The sequence below is a fragment of the Anolis carolinensis genome, chromosome 5 (genome assembly GCF_035594765.1).
Source record: "Anolis carolinensis isolate JA03-04 chromosome 5, rAnoCar3.1.pri, whole genome shotgun sequence".
Lineage (NCBI taxonomy): Eukaryota > Metazoa > Chordata > Lepidosauria > Squamata > Dactyloidae > Anolis > Anolis carolinensis.
The window spans coordinates 48,782,390-48,802,612 of NC_085845.1; the positions used below are offsets into that span (position 1 = coordinate 48,782,390).

Here is a 20,223-nt window from a genome sequence, read left to right on the forward strand (position 1 = left end):
GACTGCTGTTCTATTTTGTTTTGTTTTGTTTCATTTATTGGATTACATGGAGTCCCCAAGTTATTAACAGGATAAATTATGTAGGTTTGTTCTTCAATTCAATTAGTTTGTAAGTAGGAAGAGGTACATTTTTCAGTGTAATTCCAGCCATATAGATATATGCTTTAGATAGCATAGGGAAGGGTTAACATCCCTGTCGTGTTTGTTTTGCTGTCTGTGCCCCTGTTCAGAAGATTTCACTGCACTTTCTCTGTTCCTGTGATAACTGGATTTTGAAAAAAAGATTGTCTTGTTGTGGAAACAAGGATTAGAGATAACGCTTCAGTGGAGACCCCCTTTTCCCCATGAAAACTCTTTCAGGAGTAAATTTCCCTTCCTAGCAGTAGATTTCTCTCACTTCCTGTTGTCTCGCTCCCATTCTTAACCATGAGTCGTTTGTAAGCCAGATGTTTGTAACTCTGGGACTGTCTGCATTTATTTTTGACCCATTACTACTTAGCTACTTGGAATATCTATGGTAGGAAAGCAAGACAGTGACTTGGCCAAAACGGTTCTTAAATTTAGAGATTGAAATTTCCCAACTTATCACTGCAGCTATCTAAATAGTAAAAGGGGCATGAGAACGAAATATTTAAAGTAATATGCCAATGGCATCTTACACTATTGACACTCAATAATACCACTTTCCACTCAACATAGAAGAGTGGTGTCATATTCCGAATACAATGCCTCACAGTGGCCCTGTATTGTGCTTATAATTAGTAGACAAATTACAGATGCATTCTCTTTCTAAAGCATCAGCGCATAAACCACTCTGAACCCTAAGCATTCAAGGAATGTGTTTCCTACTTCTGAATGAGGATTTTCAGTATTCTTTCATTTGTCAGCCAACCCCTGAACTTCTGGAACTGAGTTGCGTGGGCAGTGGCAACCAACCTCCCCCCACGAGGAACCCACAAAGAAAAACAGATACAATAGGTTTGGGATAGCCAAAGGCCACAACTTGTTTATTGGTTACAATGAGAAACAGGGTTGGCAGCCATGCATGGGTCCTGGATCAAGAATCGGACAGCCCGATGCTGACCGATGCCACTTCACAACAGTAGGGTTCCCTGGCAGTGAGCCAACCGGTTCCAGCCTGGGACACCTGTACTGCCGCACTCCTACACCATGAGGACACTCCCCCCTCACCAATAAAGGGGAGAGGTACACAAACCGGATCCAGGGCCCATGCCACATGCCCCCAAGTTGTGACGAAAGCAAATGCTGAGCAATTAAACAATAAATTAATACAATGATACAATTTCAGGGTGGGAGGAATGGGATAGCTGAGAGGTGCCCAGCGCCCAGTGCTGTTCTGCCTCTGCTTTGCCTGCACCGGCAGAACAAAGCAGGGCCCATGTGCAGCTGATCTGGGGGCAGGCTGTAGCCAACCCATTGTCTGCCCAGCCAAACGCCCAGCCAGGGGCTCCTGGGAAGAACCCTGAAGAGAGGATTGGGGGGGGGGGGAATGCACCAGCCACCGTAACCTTCCTGCCTGGTAAGTCAGGCAGGGCATTAGTCAAAATGCTTTCAAAGTGCATTCAATCAGCCAAAATCATGGCCTTTGCTCACTGTGTCACATCTTTGTACTACAGTATGACTCATCCTGCATAACTGGTTTAGGATTATTCTAGATAGTCCTCATAAAAATACTGTTTTTTTCTGTAATTTTCATTTATATTACCTTTGCCTTGAAAAAACTCAAGAGAGACCGAGGAGAAGAGGGAGAACTCACATGTGTGCATGCATGTATCACACAAGAAATATGTCCCAAGGGAATTCAATACCTAAGATTTAAATAAATGGAAAAAATGCCTGCCATTAAGTTGAAATAAAAGCAAGAATAACAAAAGGTAGAATATTTTTTTCCTCAAGAGAACATGAAAAAAACATAGAAACTCCAGAAAACTGCCTTTTGAGTAAAGCAAAGCCACATTTGCATTGATATTCATATTCATATTCAACATAAGCCATAAAACAAAACATGTACACTTTATTGCTAAACTACAGCCTATAAATCGGCACAGGGTAAAAATTAAGGCTACAGAAAAGTCCAAGTTATACGCATGAAGAAACATAACCAAAAGGAAAGGGCAACAAATTTTTACAGCAGCTGGAAATGTGAGATTTAATTATTGGAGGGAAATCATGCAGAGAAGTTAGCTGCCTAATATGATTTACAACAAAGAAGAAAAGTCAGATGAATATCTCAATTAAATCGACAAACTGTCAATAATCAAAACATGGATTGCAGCAATTTGTGAGAAATGCATGATTTATTAACACAGCAGAAAGAAAGAAAGAAAGAAAGAAAGAAAGAAAGAAAGAAAGAAAGAAAGAAAGAAAGAAAGAAAGAAAGAAGCCTAATATACATTAAACATTTATCAGTAGAATTCAATCTCCAAATGTTGGGTGGAGGATTTGTTAAAAATATCAACTGTTAGTATAATTGTGGGCCTACTTAGTGATTAATAAAGGAGTATTATATTTATATGCTTTTACATACTGTATTTATGACTGCAAGATTATTTGGTATCTGTAATGTTAGAAGCGTGGAGCCCCCAATGGTGCAGCGGGTTAAACCACTGAGCTGCTGAACCTGCTGACCAAAAGGTCGGCAGTTCAAATCCAGGGAGCAGGGTGAGCTCCCACTGTTAGAGTCAGCTTCTGCCAACCTAGCAATTTGAAAAAATGCAAATGTGAGTAGATCATGCAATCATGCCACCACATGACCTTGGAGGCGTCTATAATGCTAGCTCTTTGGCTTAAAAATGGAGGTGAGCATCAACCCCCAGAGTTGGACACGACTAGACTTAATGTCAAGGGAAAACTTTTACCTTTACCTTAATGTTAAAAGCATTATATGTCAGAAAAAGAAACCAACAAGTTTACTTTATAAATGTTGGTTGGAAAGCACTTAAACATGAAAGAAATTAAAATTGCCCTGTGCAAATTAGCTGATGGAACAATGCCATAGTTTCAATGTCCAAAGTCACTTTTGATCTAAAACTACATTTTGTCCAACAAAATCAGATTTTTTTGGTTATGCTAAACACTGCCATTACCATTTTTAAATAAACTGTCTACTTCAATAAAATGTTGGCAAAATAACACGGATAATGCTTCCTCATGGCACATAATTTGGGCCCATTCAGTGGTTATGTGGATTAACTAGGGAGATGATCATTCAAGTCTTTAAGCCCTGTTGGAGGCTCCCTAGACATGAATAAAAACACTACAGTGTGGAACCAACCTAATTTTGTCCCAAACCAAGCTACAAGTCATGTCAAAGTTATATTGAACAAAAACAGTTGTCCTCTGTCTTTTGGCTTCTGAATTCACTTTCAAACATCTTCCTTTAAACAGTGTAATTGTGTACTTCCCAAAGCTAACGTGTGCTTAGAGAGACATGGAAATCTTGTGGGTTCAGGAAGAATAAGACTTAGTCCACAGAGAAACTATGGCTGCCTCATCCAATTTTGATAAACAGAAGTGCTGTCTTTCCTGCAACCTTGCTTCTGTGTAAGTTCAAGATTATATGAATTAAATCCCTTGAGCCATCACACTGAGACATAACAGAGCCAAGACAGCATCAGATCAAGAAGTGTCAGCCAACACCTGCCTTAGATGGTTCAAAGACATAAGAAATGTACAAATAGTAACAGTACATGGAAATGGATTTTTTTTTTAAAAAAAAAATCTTATTACATTAGTTTAACTGATGCTATATGAAAAGGTTACAGTTAAAATAGAAAATATTATCAGCACAAAGAAAAGAGGAGCTATCATCCTAATCAATGAGGCCATGTCATTCATGGTGTGTCTGCATAAAACCAGAGTATAAGTTGTCACCCTTGTCGCACTCCAATGATTATCAGGCAATGAACTAAAAAAGATGTATATTTCATCTCCACAGGACTGTCTACGAAACCTTGATTCTTTGATGTAACAAATGAAACCTGCTTGCTATTTCACGAGCACAAAATGACACTGTAGATATCTGACAACATCTCTGTTTGCAGAAGCGGGTAACTAGCTCTAGATGAAGTGCAGACAGCTTATTAAACAATGCACAGCATGAATCCCAAGGCCAATACAGATGATCTTTAAAACATTCCTACTGCCCAAGACAAATATGCTTTCAACTTCTTATGTGTTTTAAAACAGAAATACGTGGAAAATAAGCAGGATGTTTAGACTGTTTGTTTTTAAGAAGCATAAAGGTAAACTCAAGTCAAAAATATTTTAGTATAATTCCAAAAACATTCTTCTGTTACATTTTCTTTTTCTTCTTCACTGTCTTGGATAAGTTGTCATGTAAATGGTACAACGAGTTCAAAATTGAAATTAATGTAGTTTAATGAGCTTTTACTATAATAAATTAAAATTACACACACACACACACACACACACACACTTATATATTAATATAGTATGTTTTTTCACTTTGCATTATACCTCAAATCTTCTATGCTTCAACAGAAGGAAAAAAATCAGAATTTATTTTTGTATAAATTATCTGCATATATGTAGATTTTGGTTGTATATGTCAACCATTGACACCCATAAAGTGAACTAATGCCTGGCTTATATTTTTATGTAGCAGTAATGCCGTTACTGCAGTACACATACAAGGATTTGTGTAGAAACATTTTCATACCTTCTGTAGCATCATGTGAACAAATCTCTTGTTAATCTAATTTCCTTTAGAAAATTGTGAAATAAATTATAATAAAATATATCAGAAGATCTGAAGTGTAATTTGTGGTTCACTCATCTTTGCTCATGAACAAAGTAGCTCTAGATCCAAAGTAATATCAATCTATTAGTAGACAGTTTGGCTGCTCTAGTCTCTTTACTGATTAACATTGCAGTAACTCTGGTTCAATAAAAAACTTTCACAATGTGTTCACCAATATGAGCCCATCTACAAACAGTTGAAAAAGAGAATGTAAGCCAAAATAATTCCTTTTGATTTAATGCTACTGTCTGGATATTTTCAGATGGTTGAAAATGTGTTGGAAAAAATTCATACAAAACTCAGTTTGATCTACAGAGATCCATGGATTCCATCCCAACAATATATTGTTTTGCCGTTTTATCAAACAGTTAAAAATTCCCCTAGACCAAAAAAGGAAGAATATAAGCTATGCCCACAAAGACAGTCAGAGATAATATCCTTGAAGAGGATTAAGGAATCATACTGATAAGGTTATAGTTCAGCAGATCCATTTGCCATACTATGTCAGAGAGGATAATGCGATCATAGGATGCATTAAGAGGGAAATAATTTGTTATGTGCATACCAACAATTGTGTGTGAGAATAAGATCATTATTAGTATGCACCAGATTAAACTTTGAGTCTTAGAATATTATTCATATTTAACCAAAGCAACATTTTCTATGGCAAGCCAGGCACTCAACATTTATTAGAAGCAGGAATAAGAAGATAGCAACCATGTGAGTCATTTCATAGTTTGACATATTAAACAGAAGGAAATTGAGTCACTAAGGAGCATTTCATTATTGTTGATTTTCAGTTTTCAATAATAAATAGTACTATAAAAATAGCACAAAGTTCCTCATATACTCTGGTATAAGTCTAGAAATTTTAGTCCAAAAATTGACTCAAAATCGGATTCAGTTTATCCACGAGTTAATGTAAGTATCTTTAAGTATTATAAAAACAAAAGAATCATCCCCTTCTCTGGTGACGGCAAGATCTTAGTCTTTCACAGGAGAACCTCAAAGAAACATTGGCCCTCTTTATTCTCTCCTCCATGCCAGCACATCTGGCCTTTTGAATGCCTAGGCCTGAAAATGACTTTGGTGTTTACTGGGGAAGCTGGCCCCCTGAGGTGACTCTATCATGTCCCCCTCTCTACAGAGTAACTCTCCACTTATACATGTGTTATATCAAAATCCATAACTTGGGACCCAAAATCTGCCTTCAACTTATACATGAGGTCAACTTATGCATGAGTTTATACGGAATGTACAATACCCAACTGAAAACATTTATCTATGTTATACAGAATATTGTTCTTATTCTTGTGTGTCTTCGAATTGTTTCTGATTTATGGTGACACTATCAAAGGCTTTTCTTGGTGAGATGAAATCAGAGAAAGTTTGCCTCTGCCCTCCTGAGAGAATATGACTGCCTGAAATCACCCAGTGGGTTTCTGTGGCCATGCAGGTATTTGAAACTTGGTTTTTCAATCAAATCACTATACTACATGGGCTCTCAGTCTTACTAAATGTTATAGTAAATTAAATTGTGGTTTAATCCCATTCAATTCTATTTAGAAATAATGACACATTGGTTTCAATGAGATTTATTCTTAGGAAAGTATAAACAAAACTTGGCAACCTCAGTAGCCAATTATGAATGGTTAAAATTTAAGAGGACCTTACATGCACCTTATTGGAATCAGCGAAAAAGATGACTTTTGCTTGATGTTCTGAAGACAATAGCTTCACAATTAAAGCTTAATATGATGCTGTGCAATTATGACTAGGAAGAGGTGAAGGAGCAGCAGCAGCAACTTTATATGCTGCCTTTCCCCCAAAACTGGGGCTCAAGATGGCTTAGAAATTTCAAAAAATTACAATATTGTTGAAACATCCCAAAGGTCAACACTAAAATGGAATAAAATGAGAATAACCTTAAAACAATTTGGAATGTGCAATTACAAAAATTAAAAAAATATTCAGTTCTCAAAAACTTCCCAGATTAAAAACAAACAAACAAACAACTTTACTTAGGACAGTATTTTAGCTCTTGTGGGAAAGGAATTCCAGACCCTAGAGGCCACCATTGAGAATACATTGTCAGTCTTTTAAAGTACAGAACATGCAAAAAATGTACCTAGAGAAAGTATCAAATTGGATGGAGGAATAAAACAGAAAAAAAATCAAATTTAGCAGGCACTACAGGGAACCCTATGATACTTACAAGCCAATATAGGTACATTTTTAAAAATGAAAATTTTCAGATATTGAGGTACTTGTATAATTACCCTGGCAAAGCTCCTGTGCTTGTGCCTCATATTAGGACTCTTATAGGCATTGATCAATTAGCATTACATGCTTCAAGAATTGCATTTTACCTCAAATTCAGCATGCCTGTGGATATCTTCAGCTCGTTGTCTACTCAGGATAAATTCGGCTTCATTTGCAACTCTCACTAGATGATCCTTCATTGTTTGGCTCAGCAATCTAAAATAGAAATCAGGAGCAAATCAGGGGCTACAAAAATAAATGCTTCAAATTAATCACACAAATGAACTAGGATCCAGTAGTATAATCCAAGAAGGAAGTTAAAATATAATCATAGAGTTCCTTTACAAAGAAAGAAGGAGCCTCCAGTGGAGCAATGGGTTAAACCCTTGTGCTGGCAGGACTGCTGACCAATAGGTTGGCAGTTCAAATCCGGAGAGAGCGGGTGAGCTCCTTTGTCAGCTCCAGATCTCCATGCAGGGACATGAGAGAAGCCTCCACAAGGATGGTAAAACATCAACATCTAGGGCTTCCCCTGGGCAAATCCTTGCAGATGGCCAATTCTCTCACACTAGAAGCAACCTGCAGTTTCTCAAATTGTTCCTGACACAAAGAAAACAAGGAAAGTATTCCCTGTTCATTCCAAAGCATGGATTTGATTCATACATACAGGTGCAGAGTGGCTGCCTTCATTGAGGTGAATAGTTCCCATAATACAAGTAAGATATGTATTTTCAGAAAGACACACATACCGATCTTTGTTCCAGGTGTGATTTAGACTTTAACCAATACAAGCTATCTGCTAGGTCACTCACAACATAAAAACACCAGAATTTGGAAACATTTTCTTCAAAATTAATATATTAATTCATAAAAAAAATTAAAACCACAGTTAAAATGTGTCGTAACTGTAAGACAGTAAAAAGTAATGGTTACCATATCACATGATTCATTACTTCAGGAAAGAATTTGGAAAGATTTGCCATTTTGCCCATTTTAATCACTTCTACTCAGCTTTAATTCATTAATTTGGTTATTAATGCATTATTTATTCATTTACTCAATTTATATCCTGTCTTTCTCTCACAATTAAATTCAACAAATTAACAAATTACTGTTATAGTTCTCTCTTAAGGCCTTAAAGTGAATGAACTAATTTTCTTGATGGTATAACATTAATACGTAAATACTAATGTGGATGTTTCCAAGCTGTTTCTAATGTTTCTAATGCAATGGTTTCTAAAACACATTTCAGTATATAAGCTCAGCTTAAAAGAAGAAAGCACAAATAATGAAATTCAGCCTAAACTCAAATACAATTATTATCCTTTCCACTTAAGAAAGTATAAATATATCGATCCTATATACTCCTTATCAATAACACGAAGAGTTGCTTCCCTGGATATATTTTATTGACAACTAGTACTGAATGTTTCATGTTCCAATAGGTAATACTAGTTGATCTGTTTGCCTCTTGTTTTCATTGTAAACTACCCAAGAAATAAACCTCTTTTCCATACACAAATATGTCCCTTTCAGACTTCTAACATGCCCTCAAGAAATCTTGAAGTTTCAGTCTGAGCCATAAAGTACTTCACTGACATTGGCTTCAACAGAGTGAGCAGGACACAGAATTAGTTATAAACAAGAGCCTTATTCATCTGCAAACAACTCTGAGATTTTCTATTAAGTTTACAAACACACATGTTCCCAATTTGGGCAAAGATGTTTAAATGCCTGCAGAAATGATCAAACAGAACTCAAAGCAATAAAAGCCAAACTTTTAAAAATATACTTTTTTATGAACACTTTAACACAAAATGTAAAATCACTATGTGGTCTTCAAAACACCAGCAGGATTCTTCTTTCAATACTTTTCAGAAATACATGAGACATCATTTTTATTTAGACCACTTTGCTTCCAGTTCCGTCTTTTAATTTTATCCAGTAATTTTTTAAGAAAATAACAACCCAAAGTATTACATGAGCTTGTTGAATTTAAAACATAATTTGTAGATTACAATCAAAACAGAAAAACATTTAGTTTGCAATGAACAATTCAGTAGCCTTGCCTATTTGATGCCTGCTATGCTCAGAAAATTTAGATTCTAGGCCAATGAAGGGCAACCTTTTGCGCTTGGTGTGTCAAAATTCACCAAAAAACCTAGCATGACTTGGGTGGTGTGTCACGTCGGGAAAAAAACAATAATTTCACAATATGTATAGTTAAAATAACAAAAATGTATAATTATAATATATAACTATTTAATAAATCAAAAACTATTTATTACCACTATTTCCACGTACAACAATCTATGCTACCTCTTGCAGTTTCCACACTGATTTCTCTCTATTCTAGTTTCAATGTAGTCATGAATAATGAATAATATAATAATAATATAATAGTAATAATATGATAATATACTACAATAATAGATTAATAATAGAATGAGATTATATATATATGTGTGTGTGTAATGTGCATAATTCCCATGGAGTAAACAACAAAACCACTGGACCAAATCACACCAAATTTGGCCACAAAAGACATAGTCATCCAATCAATCTGCATGCGGCAGAGTGTCAGCAAAAATGGTTAGGCGTGTCAGTGCTGACACATGTGTCATAGGTTGGCCATCACTGTTCTAGGCCAAGGTATTTTAAAGTGTGTGTCTAGCTGTGGAGTGTTTTAGTAGCAAGTGCAAACTATTGTGTGTTGTTTTAGTTTTTCTTGCAGGTCCCAAGTAAAGTGTAAACAATCAAATGTTTTTCAATATGTAAACATATTGTTAATCCTATCTTAGTTGTCCCTTCCTGATTTTTTTTTTTTTAATTTTTATTAAGGATTTCTCGATTACATAGGTTAAAAAAAAAATCGGGGAAGGAAAAGGAAAAAGGTGAGGTAAGGGTGGGGAAGAGTGTGTGGAAGTTGGGAAAGTGAAGGAAGGGGAGGGGGGGTAAAGGGTTGGGTAATGGAGGGAGGGTATAGAGATAGTCTTCCAATTACTTCCATATCAGTAAGTGTAGTAAGGTTCTAATAGTCATTCTTTTTGGTCTTACTTTGATAAGTAATTTCTAAATTTTTCCCAGTTTGTTTCCTTGATACATTTTCCTCTAGATTCTTTCAATAAAAATGTTAATTTGTCCATTTCTTGTATGTCTACCAGTTTCTGTAGCCAATGTTCTTTCGTTGGGGTTTCTGCCAATTTCCATTTTTTTGCAAATGCTATTCTTGCTGCTGTTGAACTGTACATGAATAAAATATCGTCATTTTTATCAAATTGTGTGTCTGAATCTGTTATTCCAAGTAGGTAGTATTCTGGTTTGATGGGGAATTTCCTATTTAATATGGTTTGTGTCTCTTCGTGTATTATCTTCCAATATTTCTTAGCCTTTTCACAGGACCACCAGATATGATAGAAAGAGCCTTCGTGGGTCTTGCATTTCCAGCAAGCATTGTTGTAGAATTTATACATCTGTCCAAGTTTTTTGGGGGTCATATACCAGCGGTGAAAGACCTTTAGCCAATTCTCTTTCAATTCGGCTGCATATGTATACTTCAGCTTTTTATTCCATATTAGTTCCCAGTCATCTAGCATGATTGGGTGTCCTATGTTTCTGGCCCAATTCACCATGCAATTTTTAATTGTGACTGTCTCTGTTGACCAGTCTAGTAGTGTGTCGTATATCCTGGAGATTGTCTTCTTTTTTAATTGCAAAATTTTGTCCCAAATCGTATTGGCATCATTAAAACCAATTTGAGAGTCCTTAACATATTGCTCTTTGATAATAGCATATTGAAACCATGACATACCTTTGAATTTTTCCTTCAGTGTTTCCTGTGGTTTTAGCTCGTAAGTTCCGTTTTTTTTTCTCAGTAAGTGTTTATAACACGGCCAGGTTGTCCATTGTGTAATGTGTCTTTGAGTGGATTCTAATGGAGAGATCCATAACGGTGTTTTGTTATGAAAGTGTTTCTTATATTTCTCCCATACTTTTATTAATGCTGCTCTCACGAAGTGATTGCCGAAAGTCTTTTCGACCTTTCTTTTATCATATCCCACGTACGCGTGCCATCCACGGCGCAAATCGAATCCTTCTAATGTCAGTATATTGTTATCTTCTAGAGTTGTCCATTCTTTCACCCATTGTAAAGCACAGGCCTCATAATAGAGTTTTAAATTTGGTAGACCGAAACCGCCTCTTTTTGTTAAATCAGTCATAACAGTATAACTGATTCTTGGTCTTTTGCCTTTCCACACAAATTTAGAAATGTCTCTGTTCCATTCCGCGAATGGTTTTTGGGTCCTTATAATGGGTAGATTCTGGAATAAATATAATATTTTTGGGAGCACATTCATTTTAATAACCGCCACTCGGCCTAGCAAGGAAATGTTTAAATTTTGCCAATTTAATAAGTCTTTTTTAATTTCCTTCCATTTGTCTTGATAATTGTTTTTTAGTAGCTGTGCATTTTTTGCAGTAATCCAGATTCCAAGATATTTTATTTTTGTTACTATCTTAAACCCCGTTGATTCTTCTAATTTGTTCTGTCTCTCTTTTGTTATGTTTTTGGTCAAAATTTTAGTTTTATCCATGTTTATGAAAAAACCTGCTAGCTGGCCGAAACTTTCAATTTTATTGATCCATTTTGATAGCTGCGAACATGGTTCCTCAATGAAACATATAATGTCGTCGGCGAAGGCACGGATTTTGTATTCTTGGTTTCTTATTTTGGTGCCTTTTAAATGGTCGTCCTTCCGAATGTTCCTGATCAAAATTTCTAAGGCAAAAATGAAAATCAGGGGAGAAAGGGGACATCCCTGTCTTGTTCCTTTTTCAATTGGAATTAGTTTTGAGTGATGGCCGTTAATTAGAAGTTTTGCTTCCTGTTTGGTGTAGATCGCCTCAATAGCATTTGCAAAGTAATAACCCATGTCCAATTCTTTTATGAGTAATTTAAAAAAAACCCAATTTAAATTGTCAAATGCTTTTTCAGCATCAATAGCTATTAGGGCGATTTCCTTTTGGTGATATGTTTCGTAATATTCAATGATATCAAGTACACACCTGACATTGTCCTTCATGTGCCTGTTTGGTAAGAAACCTTTTTGATCATATCCTATCCAATTATTCAAGAATGTTTTAAATCTATTTGCTAGAATTGTGGTAAAAATTTTGTAATCCGTGTTCAATAGTGAGATCGGCCTGAAATTCTTTACGTCCGAGTTGTTTGTATTGTTCTTTGGTATTACTATTATGTCCGCTTGTTTCCAAGATTCTGGGATTATTTTTTCTTTTAATACTGAATTCATTATTTGTTTTAGAAATGGCGTGGTCTCTTCGGCCAGAGTTTTATAGAAAATTGTTGTAAATCCATCTGGACCGGGGGCTGAATTGGATCTCATCATTTTTAAAGCTTTTTTGATTTCTTCGTCTGTTATATCTTTGTTTAGTAGTTCCCTTTGACTTTCTGTTATTTTTTGCAGTCCTTGATTGCTCAGATATAGTGAAATTTCGTTTGGGTCTATGTCATTTTTTTGATAGAGTACCTTATAAAAGTCTTGAAATTGTGATATTATATCTTCATCTCTTGTCAAGGTCTTTCCTTCTTTATTGATTTTGATTATCTGTTGTTTTTGCGCTTTTTTTATTTATTTTTCGAGCTAGCCAAGCACCTGGCTTATTTGCGTTTTCAAAGCTATACTGCTTGATGAACTTAAGTTGCTTTGCTGTTTGCTCCATTTCCAAGTTTCTTTTGTTATTTTTCAGTCCCATTAGGAGTTTAGCTAGTCCTTCTTCGTGGGGTCTCTCTTTTAGCTTTTTTTCTATTAGGGTTATTTCCTTGCTAAGTTCGTTCATTTTTTGATTTTTCAGTTTATTTCTTATCGCTTTTTGCTGAATAAAGTGACCTCTTAGGACAGCCTTAAATGTGTCCCATACAATATGGTCACTTGTTTCAGGGATCCAATTGAATTTAAAAAATTCTTGTGTAAGTTTTTTGCAGTTATCTATATCTTCTTCTTTTTTAAGAAGATTGTCATCCAGTCTCCATTTTTTCATTGTCCTTTTTTGATTTATCTGCATTTCTATTGGACAGTGGTCTGACTTATCTCTGGGTAAGATATTAATATAGTCTACTTTCGTGCAAAGAGAGTTAGACAGCCATACCATGTCAATTCTTGACCACGACCTGTGGCTGTGGGAATAAAAGGTATAGTCCTTGCTTTCCAAATTGTGAATTCGCCAGATGTCTTGGAGGTATAATTCCTCTTTTAATTTTTTGAAATTTTGTGGCATAAGTCTCGCGTTTGCCTGTTTCTTATTTTTTATCTTTTTACTTGTATCTAAGTTTATATCCATTATACTATTGAAATCCCCTAGTATAATCAAATGGTCAAAGTCCGAATTGGTTAACTGTTTTCTTAATTCACTGACAAAGTGACGTTGAGGGCCGTTTGGAGCGTAGATATTACAAATGAGTATTCTCTGCATGTCTAGATGTATTAGCACTGCTACATATCTTCCCTCGCTATCCTTAAACTCCAACGTAGCTGGGATATTTTCGTTAACATAAAGTACTACACCCCTTTTTTTTTTTTGGTCTGAGGAACAGAATTCTTTTCCAATCTTTCTGTTAATTAACAAGGCCTCATGTTTATGCGCAATGTGTGTCTCTTGTAAGGCCACAAAGTCATACTTTCCTTTAATTAATTGATTGAACAAAATTCTCCTTTTATTTGGTAAATTGATACCATTAATATTGTTAGAGTAAAATTTCAGTTGACGTTCCAATTTACATACATTCCTGTCCGTGTTCATCGTCTGCTTCTTTCTTCTTATTCCTTTCTCTGTTGGTAGTTACTTCTTCTTCCGTTATTATTTCTTCCTCTGTTACGTTTTTTTCTTCTTCCTCGTCTTCTCCTCCCACATCCGACATATCCGAGGCAGGCCTAGTTTTGGTTGTCCTGGAGTTAAGAGCCAATGGAGAGAGATGCCTTGCTCTTTTTGGTTTTTTCCTTTTTCTTGAAGGAGGAGTTGTATCTGGGGAGTGTTTTACTTTGCCTTGTATATGTTTTCTATAAAAGTCTTTTGCTTTGTCTTCAGATGTAAGCCAATATCTTTCTCCTTCCAGAGTTACCATGATGCCTTCGTTTCTTTCCCACCTGAATCTAATCTTTTGCCTTTTCAATTCCTCCGTTAGGAAGAAATATTTTTTCCTTCTAGTTAAGGTTAGTTGAGGGAATTCTTTTAATACTATGATCCTTCTATCTTTGTAGTTCAATGGGTTACGATTGTTTCTCAGCAATACTTCATCGCGTATTTTTTTCCTCACAAAATGCACAATCACGTCCCTCGTGGCCTTGTTTCTTCTTGAAAAGTTCGTTTGTATTCTGTAGACCTTGTCTAGCTCGTATTCGATGAATTCTTCGGATTGGGATAGCAACTTGGCTAGTAGTTTGATAATGATTTGTCTAATGTCTTCATTGGTTTCCTCTTGAATGTTACGGAATCTTAATTGAAACTCTTTTTCATGTTGTTCCGTTTTTTCCTGTAGTTTCTCCATTTTTTCATTTTTGGCTTCTAGTCTTTCTAATTTGTTTTGTAGTTGCGTTTGAGTCTTGGTTAGCTTTTGGTTTTCCAGTTTCAGATCATTAATATCCTTAAGGGATTTAATCATTTCTTTTTTCAGCTGTCCAATATCTTCTTTAATTTCTTTTTTCATGTCCATCATTTCCTGATAGAGTTCTCTTTGTTGTAAATTTTGTTGGTCCAGTTTCATCTGTGATTGTTGTTGGTATTCTTCTTGTCTTTCTGCTAATTTCTGAATCTCTCGAAGGATATCTTTGAGATTGACCTCCTCGGTTTGAGACGGTCTTCTCACCAATCCTCTGCTGTCTTTTATGTCCTTGTCGAATTTGGTCTTGGGAACCGCCATGGTGATGGTTGCGTTATTTTAAATGAACAGTTCGTCCTTCGGCTATTTAAAGGAAGAAAGAAAAAAGAAAAAAAAAAAAAAGAAAGAAAAAAAGGGGGGAGTAAGGGATGTAAAAGGAAAATAGAAATGTAACAAAGAGATAGTGAGGACAAGCCAGAAGAGGCTGGAAGAAAGAAGAAAGAAAAAAAAAAAAAAAAAAAAAAGGGAGGGGAGGAAAAGAAAGGGCTAACTTGGGTCCTTTAAGTCGCTGTTAGCACAGTTTGCTTGCCGCCAGGTTTCCAGGTAGCATCTGCAAGCGCCTCCTGCTGTCCTTCGTCTTCCTATCTTCTTGATTGGGCTTTATCTTCTCCTCTTTCTTCCTTAGCGGGATTTAGAAAGTGGCGGACCAATCGCGCTTCCTGGGCAGCTGAGGTTTTCCCTTCTCAGGGCAAGATATGAAGTTCCTTTTCCGGTTTGTTACCGCCACTCTCCGCCCCTTTTGGTCCCGCGAGAATTCCGCTGTTGCCTCACTGGCACACGGATAAGGACACAGATGAGGAGGAGGGTAAGGTAGTCAAAACAATTTAAGTCAAGGTCATCGGAGTTTAATTGTTTTGTGATGACACCTTTCTGGTTTATGTCAATGTCCTTCTAAGCAGACTCTCCTCCGCGTTCGAGTCTTAACACATGGCTAAATATATTATATAGGTTTGGAGCGTCTTTCTCTGAGAGTTCCACGCTTCTTCTCTATATTCACCATCAGATCACCCGTTTGGCTAGGCAGTCAGCGCGACTGTTCAGCCCTTCTTAAGGCAAATAAGAGAATAAAATTTTGTAGCTTGTAGCTTTGTTGTTTGGCTATGTAAACACGGGTTTATTGGTCTAGTGCAGTGATTCTTAAACTGTGCTCCTTCAGGTGTTTTAGATTTCTGCTCTCAGAAATCTCAGCTAATTTACCAACTGTTAGGAATAGTGGGAGCTGAAGTCTAAATCATCTGGAGGAACACAGTCTGAGAACTCTGGTCTAGTGTACGGCATTTACTCTCTTTCCTTTGATATTTTAAAGTAAGTATTGAATGCTGAAATTTTGCAAGAAATAATGTATGAAGAATTTACCAGCTTTTCATCTTATCGCAAAAAATAATTTTAAGCGAGAACAATTACTATTTTCTTGGACAGGACACCTGACTTTGCCCAGTGGCAGCCCTATAGCTATCATTGGTCGACTTCAAAGAAGAGTGTCTTTATGACTGTAACAAGATTATTAGCATTTTAGTCAGTATGAAGTCTAAGTTCATAAAGATTGATTATTCCATATTTAAAATTAGTTGCATTTCTTTTTAAATGACACATTTTAGTTGTGACTTCTGTAACTGCTACTGAAGATGGACAAACAATGTTCTTCTTTTTAAAACTTAATATATTATTTTTATTTACTTGAACAAAAGCTTTTTTAATTAATTGAAAAAATATCATAATTCTACTAAAGTCAGTGGCCATCATAGTTATGCCCACCTTTTGTCATTTTCATATTGTATGCCTATCAAACAGGCCATTGCATCAGGTGCACAATGTACAATGTGTACAATATACATTCAAATGTTGTCTAGATTTCTGTCAAATGAAGGAGTAAGGTCCAAATACCACACAAATTCAAGCACATTTGTAGATCTAAATTAATGGTCATGGTGCACAATTGTGCATCATACCTAGACCCAAAAGCAGATGATTGACATTGCAGTAGTCTTGAAGGGAGAAATGAAAAGGCAGTATCTGCTGGACTTAATCCCTTTCCCATCCCCCTTTTCTTTTATGCCATGTATTAATTAGTTATCCCGAAGGCAGAAAACCATTCTATCACTTGGAAAGTGCCATGCGAGCGCAGCATTTTTCAGAATGAAGCAGAGAGTGTTTGATGACCGGGACATCCGTAGAGATACCAAGGTGCTTGTTTACAAAGCCATTGTCCTCCCAACCCTGCTCTATGCCTGCGAAACGTGGATGGTCTACAGACATCACACCAAACTCCTGGAGCGTTTACATCAGCATTGCCTCAGAAAAATCCTGCAAATCTCTTGGGAAGACAGGCGGACAAATGTCAGCGTGCTTGAGGAAGCAAAGACCACCAGCATTGAAGCCATGCTCCTATACCATCAACTCCGCTGGACTGGCCACGTTGTCCGAATGCCCGATCACCATCTCCCAAAGCAGTTGCTCTACTGCGAACTCAAGAACGGGAAACGTAATGTTGGTGGGCAGGAAAAGAGATTTAAAGATGGGCTTAAAGCCAACCTTAAAAACGGTGGCATAGACACTGAGAACTGGGAAGCCCTGGCCCTTGAGCGCTCTAATTGGAGGTCAGCTGTGACCAGCAGTGCTGCGGAGTTTGAAGAGGCACGAATGGAGGGCTTAAGGGAGAAACGTGCCAAGAGGAAGGAGCGTCAAGCCAACCCTGAGCGGGACCTGCCTTCCACCTGAAAACTGATGTCCTCACTGCGGGAGAACATGCGGATCAAGAATAGGTCTCTTCAGCCATCTACGGACACACCCCCAGGACCCCACGATTGGAAGACCATCGTCCTCGGCCTACGAGGGATTGCCTAAGTAAGTAAGTAAGCCATGTTCAGTGATTGAGGTTGTAAGGGGGAGACAGTGGAGAGTCCCGTTACAGTGGTTGCACCGGATGAAGGATGCCAATCCTAGATTGACTAGATGGTATCTTAGTCTACAACCCTATGCATTCACCATTTCTCACCGGCATGGCAAAGACCATGCTAATGTTGATTATTTCTCTCGACAGGGTGAGCTAGCCAGAATGCAAACGCCGGGCAGTCCCCTCTTGGTGGGGGGGCCATGTGAGGGGGAGACAGTGGAGGGTCCCATCCTGGAGTTAGAAAGAATCCCTTCCTTTAAAACACCAGCAAGATCCAAGGACGCTGAATCAATGCAAGCACGGAGACAGATGTGGAGTAATTGGAAGGAGGGAGGGGGGAGTGAAGAGAGAGAGAGAGATAAGAGGGAGAGGGAGAGAAGATGGGGGAGCTCCGTTGGATTTGAGTTGTCGGTGTGACTGAAATAAAGAAGTTACTGGGAAAATTACCAGCAGCTATCGGAGTCTTGTTTGTTGTAACTAACTGCCGGAATGGATAACACTGGACCCTTTCACAAAGGTATATAAATAAATTTATTATTATTTACAATTTTTTATAAAAAGATCACGAAGGCTGAATATAGAATACAGTTGGCCCTACATATCTACTGATTGTGCACCCACAGATTCAACTGTCTATAGTTTGAAAATATTCCCCAAAAAAGAAATTCCAAAAAAACAAACTTTGATTTTTATCATTTTACATAAGGGGCACCATTTTACTTCATTGTCGTATACAACAAGATGTGAGCATCTATGGATTACGGCATCTGTGAGAGGCACAGGAACCTAACTCCAGCAGATACTAACAGCGCGCTGTACTGTATAACTGAAATTTTGAAAAGTATGCTTATAATGAATCTATAAGTATAAATATCTACTGGTATATGCAACTTTTCTTTTTACACACGAAACAGCTAGCTTTGTAAGTAAATTTGGTATGGTTTATCTAAGAGAAAAAGAGCAGCCTTCTATAACATGCAAAAAACACCACATCAAGCACAAGCAACTAGCTCATATCTGCCTAGTGGTTGAGAAAATTCCAGGTAAGTAGAACAAACACACTTTAGCAAGTAGGTATCAATCTGTGCTGGTTTCCCAACATCATCATATCATTATACCCTGTTTCCCCGAAAATAAGACAGGGTCTTATATTAATTTTTGCTCCCAAAAATGCACTAGGTCTTATTTTCAGGGGATGTCTTATTTTTCCATGAAGAAGAGCTCACATTTATAACAACAAAATGAACATTTATTATATACTGTAAAGTAGTTGTCATCACAAACCAGCATAACCAGACAAACTATGAATCCTATCAAGAATTTCTTGTTACTACCATTATTTACATGTACAACAATCTATGGTACCTCTTGTAATTTAGGTTTCACAAGGTTTCCACGCTGATTTCTCTCTATTCTAGTTTCAATGTAGTCATGAATGATGAATAATATAATATACTATAATAATAATATGATAATATAATAATAATATAATGATATACAATATATTAATGAGATAATATAATATAGGATATAATAATAACAGAAAATGATAATAATATGGTATTAATAGGATAATATAATAATGGGATATAATAACAGAATAGCATAATAATATAATAATAATAGGATAATATAATAGAATAATAGAATGGAATAGAATGATATAAAATATATTAATAGGATAATATAAAATGGAATATAATAATAATAACAGAATATGCTAATAATAATAAAATAATAATATGATAATATAATAGAATAATAGTATAGAATATAATGATATAAAATATATTAATAGGGTAATATAAAATGGAATATAATAATAACAGAATAATAATATAATAATATGAAAATATAATAGAATAATAATAGAATAATAATATAATGATATAATAATAATAGAAAAATATAATATAATGATTTAAAATATATTAATAGGATAATATAATAATGGGATATAATAATAGTAACAGAATATGATGATAATAATATGGCAATACAATAATAGTATAAAATAATCAGTTTCATGGCATAGGATAGGAATAAGGATGAGAGGAGAATCCCAATGCGTCCTGTACCTTTAAGAAGCTGAAGCCTTGGGGACGAGGGCAAAGCCCTCTTCCTTCCCTCCCACCCTCCCTTGCCCTGGCTCCAGGAGCCAATCAGAAGCCTCTGGGAAGAAGAGAGCATGGCCAGCATGGCCAGGACGGAGAAGGAAGAAACGGCAGCGCAGGCAGCAGCCACGGAAGGTTTTCAAGTCTCGGCTGGGGGACAGGCAAGGCGAGGGAGGCACAGAAAGCAAGCACTTTCCCTCCCTCCCTCCCTCCTGTGTATGTATGTGTGCTGCTTCTGCCCTGCAGCCATGCTTCCCAATGGAACTCTGCTGCAGCCTTAGCTGCTAGGTCTTACTTTCAGGGGAGGCCTTATATTTGGCAATCCCCCCAAAACCCTGCTAGGTCTTATTCTTTGGGGAGGTCTTATTTTCGGGGAAACACGGTAGCTATAAACGTGAAACAACACTGGAGCTGGGAAATTCAGGAACTGCAAGACTACCTAACCAAACCAATATGTTGTATATCTCTGTAAGAATGCAAACATTTGCTCGCAAAC

The 20,223-nt window shown here is 36.7% G+C and overlaps 1 protein-coding gene across 7 annotated transcripts in view; it reads right to left on the minus strand.

Annotated features, from left to right (window-relative positions):
* The window catches only part of lrba (LPS responsive beige-like anchor protein), a 424,775-nt gene that overhangs the window by 261,968 nt on the left and 142,584 nt on the right, over positions 1 to 20,223 (minus strand). For all 7 annotated transcript variants that reach the window (XM_008111987.3, XM_008111990.3, XM_008111989.3 and 4 more), the window contains one exon: positions 7,153 to 7,261. In XM_008111987.3, coding sequence (XP_008110194.2) covers positions 7,153 to 7,261 — 109 coding nt within the window. The remainder of the gene's footprint in view (positions 1 to 7,152; positions 7,262 to 20,223) is intronic.